This window comes from Lineus longissimus, chromosome 6 (genome assembly GCF_910592395.1).
Source record: "Lineus longissimus chromosome 6, tnLinLong1.2, whole genome shotgun sequence".
Classification (NCBI taxonomy): domain Eukaryota; kingdom Metazoa; phylum Nemertea; class Pilidiophora; order Heteronemertea; family Lineidae; genus Lineus; species Lineus longissimus.
In genome coordinates, this window is record NC_088313.1 from 4,000,183 (window position 1) to 4,006,276 (window position 6,094).

Sequence of the window (6,094 nt, forward strand, 5' to 3'; positions counted from 1 at the left end):
TATTTTCCATTGGCGATTAAGGAGTGTTAACAAAGTCCGTCCCATTTTAGCTTCAACGAACCTTGAGATAGACCCTGTGGTCTGCCAACGACACAAGATCAGATATACTGCAAAGTTGACCAAGAGCTGTAAAACCTCGCTGGAGGCAGCACCCGTTGAAAATGAATGTAGGTAATAAAGGCACTGGAAAAAAAGGTACGGAAAAAAGGCACTAGGTAAAAAAGGCACTGGAAAAAAAGGCACAAGGTAAAAAAGGCACTAGGAAAAAGGCACTAGGAAAAAAAGGCACTAGGTAAAAAAGGCACTGGAAAAAAGGCACCAGGAAAAAAAGGCACTGGGTAAAAAAGGCACTGGAAAAAAAGGCACCAGAAAAAAAACGGAATAGCCTATTTTCAGTACCCTCCGACCAGAAAAACTAGCTTGGATAGGCAGGGAATCCTTATAAAAAATGATACAAAGATCATCCGATTTGGTCGAGTAGTTTAATCAAATTAGATTCAGGGTTCGCTCACCAATAACCTATTTCTACAAGATACAATAGTTTATCACAAGAGTGTCAAAAAGTAAGCGACGACGCTAAGACATGATGACATGAAATCACCCCCGGAGCTCACCCATGTGAACTGAAACGGGTTGGGGCAGGTTTGCAGGTTTTTACCTAGAGAAAAAAAAAACAAAAAAAACCACATAAACATATAGAAATGCACGGGGGGCACCCCATATGAATTTTGGGCCGAGGTGAATTTTTCACCTAGAGATTTCCTGGTGCCCTTTTTTCCAGTGCCTTTTTTACCTTATAGTGCCTACCTAGTGCCTTTTTTTCCTAGTGCCTTTTTTTCCAGTGCCTTTTTTTCCAGTGCCTTTATTACCGTCTGCCGTTGAAAATAGGATGGCTCCTGGCCGTGTTGACAGTCCAGCTGGTTGTGATATTTCATATCACGGATCATTTCTCTGAGATATCTGTCTGTGCAGGAGCCCCCGCCGAGTCCCCCGAAGCTTTCGATTAGCTGCAGTTCTCTTTAGAGTTCAACGACCCGCTTTTGGAACACTTTTCTATTATAGTGTGGATAATGAACTATCGTGTTGAAACTCGAGGAATGCTCGCTATCACGATATAATTTTAGATGTGAATGCTAACAAGAGTTGACCCCACCATGAAATCATTGCAATTCAGTTAAATGATGTTTATTAGAAGTATTCCCAGGGTACATGTAATTGTCTGATATTACAATAATAGACCTACATTACATTGTATATATCAATATAATAGATTCATGTGCATGCTCACAATGAAGAAAAAGTTATAGCACATGGATACATTTAATATAAAACGAAAATCGAACACGCAGGCATGTTTTCGCAGTTGACATAAATCATTTTCATTAGGAATGTTCCCGCAAAGCTGCTTGCGGTAGCTTTAGCTGTGGTCTTGCCGAGGAGGTCTTACACATGTTACAGGGACTTACGCGATTTAAGCCCTGCTTGTGTCACAAAGCAAGGTCAATTCAACAATAGGGGCAGGATTGCCGTCCTGACATGTCACCTCATTCGTCTTTAACTATGCACAATCGGAAGGGCCTACACATTTGTTCTCAGGATGTATGTGAGAAGCCTTGATTATTTTCTCCCTTTGACATCCGAAATAGATTGGTGCGAGTCCAATTATGCAGTCACGGATTGGATAGCAGAATTCTACAATACGGTGAGTTCTTTTGCAAAACCCAAGTCATGTCTTCGTGGAGCATATTTGATGGTTTTCTACCGGGGACAGCTGGATCTGATGTCTGCGAGGCGAATTATGCTCTCACGAACTGGATTGCTGAATTTTTCAACACGGTAGGTCCGTTGTCATGGAATACCAGGGTCAGTTGGCTCTCCTTCCCTTGAAACGAGTGAAAGGCGATGAATAGTTGTCTGTAGATTGTGCCATAAGATTGTGACAGGAGCTTTCGAAGTGATGGCCACGTGCGATAAGACAACCTGGGTGGGGCATCGAAGGACAGGTGTATCCCCGATTGGGGTGGGTGAATGATGCATTTGCGTATACACATAATTATAAAGCACGAATCCGATCCCCTCCCCTTTGTAGAGGGTCAGTATAGAAGGGGACACTGTTTTATTTGTCGCATGTCTGTAGTATACTGCACATCCAGACCGGCAAGTGATGAAGTCTTGGATTTCCAATATTTTGCTACAACTCAAGTTTGCTGAACTCAACAGTGCAACTGTAATTGGTTCGATCGGATACATGTACATGCACTATGTAATCATATTGATTAAAGGCCTTTAACACGCCCGAGGGAAGATAACCTTTAACACTTCATGAGTTCGAACAGTGTGGTGGGCGGTTTAATAAAAAAAATACCTCACACAAACGGCTCAGATCTTTTAAACGTGTTATCCATGATTGAACATGCTCCCACCCTTTGCTATGCACATATACCGCAATGGCCCTAGAAACACAAACAAGCTGTATTGACTCGATTTTGTGTCACAATGATGGAGTTGGGGTTTATGAATGGTGCACAGTTTGCTTTTGCTCAGCAATAGAAAAGGTCATTTAACTAATTCATGTGGTTATGTCATTTTGTAAATAACCGAATTGGCTATGCGGGAATTTTTTTTTTCAAACATGGTCATCATTTTTTGGTTAGCAGTTTTACAAGGGGACTATTTAAGGCAGCATCAGCGTTAATTGCTGTTAATTAGGAGCCCAGGCAAATGTGTCTGACCAGAAACGTTACGATTTATTTTAAACTATATTCCTTATTTTTGTGTTCCAGGTCAGCAACATCCCCTTCTTCGTCCTCCCGCCGCTACTGGCCTACCTCAACTGGCAGTATGCAGTCAGAGTCACCAAGGCATCAAACGTGGTCTGGGCGATCCTCTGCATCATCGGCGCGGGCTCCGTCTACTTTCACGCCACCCTGAGCTTCGTCGGGCAACTTCTCGACGAGCTTGCAATAAACTGGGTCCTCGTGGCCTGCGTGGTGCTTTGGTATCCAGAGCAACAACTACCAGAACGATTTAGAAATAAAAGGTAACTTTTCGCTGAGTTATCCGCAGAGCACATAACACGTACACTCCGGCCACGTGGGCCGGTGTAGAAGTTTAAAATGTCGGATAGAATGCAAAACAAAGATTTCTATTATGCGCTTCAATCTCTGAGCTATTGACGGTCAGGGTCTCTATAGAACCATATTGCAGAATACAATAGAACTGGACACTTTTTCCAGGGGGGCATTTGTTACTGTTACACCGTCCTATCGCATTGAGAAAAGACATCAAGGTGAAGAAATGGACTGCATATGAATCTAATAACAAGGGAGCCGCAAATGCCAGGGAAGTTTGTCCGTCCATCTCGGACGCCATCTTATGTCATATATCCAACATCCAACATTATTTGTACATGTCCACGGTGATATCACGAGAACGACCCTCTCTTCAGAGTGTCACTTCACTCCACCCGCCACTCCATGTCACTCGACCCGTTGCGGTGACGCATAAATGTTCAACGTTCGTTTTCTCAACCTCTCTATTAATCGTGACGTAATACTAATAAATATGCATTGCTTATATCTTTGCTCCTCATTTCAGGCGAATCTTCAATAGCGTGGTGCTCGGTGCAGGTCTCTTTATGTCCCTTTTAGCATTCTGGCAGCCGCAATTCAACGCATTATTTTTAGTCGCATTAGGAATCCCAGTGGCTTATACGGTCATTGTAGAAGTCAACAGGTATGTGCAAGTCATTTGACATTTTAAAAAGGATACACATTCAATGCTGGCAATATTTTGTACAATCACACCTATCCCATTCATTCCAACATTTCTAATAGATGGCATGATTGTGCCACTGCACTGGACCTGTAACGAAAGTCGTCCGTCTTCAAGGCTTAATTTTCCCAGCAATGATGAATGATTAAATTTAATTAGCTAGAATAAAGAACTGAATATGTTCAGGCTTGGCATACATCCCAGGCGACATCCGATCGTCCGACCAGCCCTCGTATCTGAGGGTGTGGCCTGCCTGAATTTGCATACACATTAAGGGGACATATACTGAAAATTCGGCCAGGAGCCGTTTCCAGAGCGGAACATGCTTTATCATCCTGTACCACCTGCAATGTCGCAACGGTACCTCGAGGATTTTACAGCTGCTGAAAATTCATTAGTAAACTTCGTCGAAAGACAGGTTGATATGTTGTCCTTTTTCTTTTGAATTACATGATTGTACTCTACGAGCTGTATACTTTGTCTTTCAGGTACAGCAAGTGCTTGCGACTGAAGTCCCTCGGAGTCCAAATGTTCGTCTACTGGGTGCTCGGCTTGACGTGCTGGCTTAGTGATAAATTCCAATGCCACCATTGGCAAAGTATAGACTTTCCGTACCTCCATTGCATGTGGCATGTCTTTATATGCCTGGCCGGTTGTATCACGGTGGTGATTTGTATATTTTTTGACTCCATGGCTGTGATATCCGAACAGAAACCTGTGATCAAGTTCTGGCCTAAAGACAATTGGCAATACTTAGGTGTTCCGTATGTGGGATTCAAGCCCGGTCCATTCGTGTGATCATGGATGGTACTCAGCTATATACTGTGTCGACGTAATTAAGCCAATTGAGATGCGCCTGTACAAAATACCTATTCCGTGTAATTGGACTATGTGTTACAGCGGCTCACCCGGCTTATAGCGTAGCGTCGACACAGCATGTTAAGATAGCAATGGAGAGACCCAGATTAATTTGAAGAGACAATGCTCACCCGGTGATTTCTAACTTGATGGAAGACATATTGATGACGAGTCGGATGGAATGCAGCTCGCGTGGGCATCGCAGGAAAATCTGTCGGAGGACAGAGTGTCCCAGGGACATGAGGTATGCGGTATTAAAGGTCTTTCCTGTGAACCATTATACCTTAATACCATCACTGTACAATGAAGAAGGATACCGCTTTCAGGGGGACATTTAAAACTGCTACACTAGTGTTGTTGAGATGATCAGCACGGACACGGATGTATAGCACATACACCCGTGGTGGGGAAGACTTCTTCATTATTTCAAGCCAAAAAGTACACGGCATCATCATACAATGTAATGGTGGTGATCGTTTCAGTACCGGTAGACACGAATGGAGCGTAAACCAGTCGTAGGGAGGGGTCCTTCGGATCCCTTTAGCGATGGGGAGTTTATAAATCGGTATGATATAGCAATAGCATCCCTCCCTATTGAAACTGGAACATTTTTGACTGCTCGTCTGAAGCTGACATGTTAGTTTCATGTTGTTGAGATGATCAGTGGGGAAGATGATGACTTATGTGAGCCTCATGGTCGTATCCGTCCGTTCTAGTCTGACGTACGATATTGTTGTACACAAACCAGATTTTTGATATTAAAGGTACAAGGTATTTTAATTAAAGGTACCTGTAGACCTACAAGATATCAAATGACGATTTATACATCAACATCATCTTGTTCTGAAAGTTTTGTACATCTTTATGTAATGGTAAGGTTTATAAAATAATTTCGTGCTCAATATCGAGTTCGTGTTGTTATCACCCACAACAAAATATCACAGATCAATAGCACTATGAGATCCGTGAAAATATTCGGCTCTTCATCCTTCGTGGTACATTAGGCCACAACGCATTTAATCTCTCAACTTCTTTCAGTGTTTTGCTGCATCGGCAGTCCCATGCCAAGTGAGCCCCATCTCGCGCGACACGGCTCATCGCCCTTCGTCATGTGGCCTTCGGGCGGCCACGGCCACACAAGAATAAACAATCCAAATCCTTTGGATGAAAACGCCTTGTCGTCGTCACTAACCGAGCGTCGTCGTGCCAGCGACGCTGAGCGATCCCAATGGCGCAACATGGGTGGATGTGACACTGCGTAACAAATCCTGATATACTTAATAATATGTAAAGAGCAAGCTCTAATGAACTCGCACGACTAATTCTGATTGGAATTCAAATCAGAATTAGTCAAAGGGTATCCTGAGCTTCAGGCTTTTTATCACTCACACAACGTAGTGAGTGTATTGGTTACGTATGTAGTGCAGGTGTGGGAGCGGAGATCATGTATTTAAAAATCGTC

The 6,094-nt window shown here is 43.2% G+C and overlaps 1 protein-coding gene across 1 annotated transcript; it reads left to right on the forward strand.

Annotated features, from left to right (window-relative positions):
- Nucleotides 1–1,728: 1,728 nt before the first annotated feature.
- LOC135489446 (alkaline ceramidase 2-like) lies at nt 1,729–5,523 on the forward strand. The gene is made up of 4 exons (XM_064774803.1): nt 1,729–1,836; nt 2,784–3,040; nt 3,598–3,735; nt 4,263–5,523. The coding sequence occupies exons 1-4, from the start codon at nt 1,729–1,731 to the stop codon at nt 4,570–4,572; spliced, it is 813 nt and encodes a 270-aa protein (XP_064630873.1). The 3' UTR covers nt 4,573–5,523.
- The last annotated feature ends 571 nt before the right edge of the window (nt 5,524–6,094 follow it).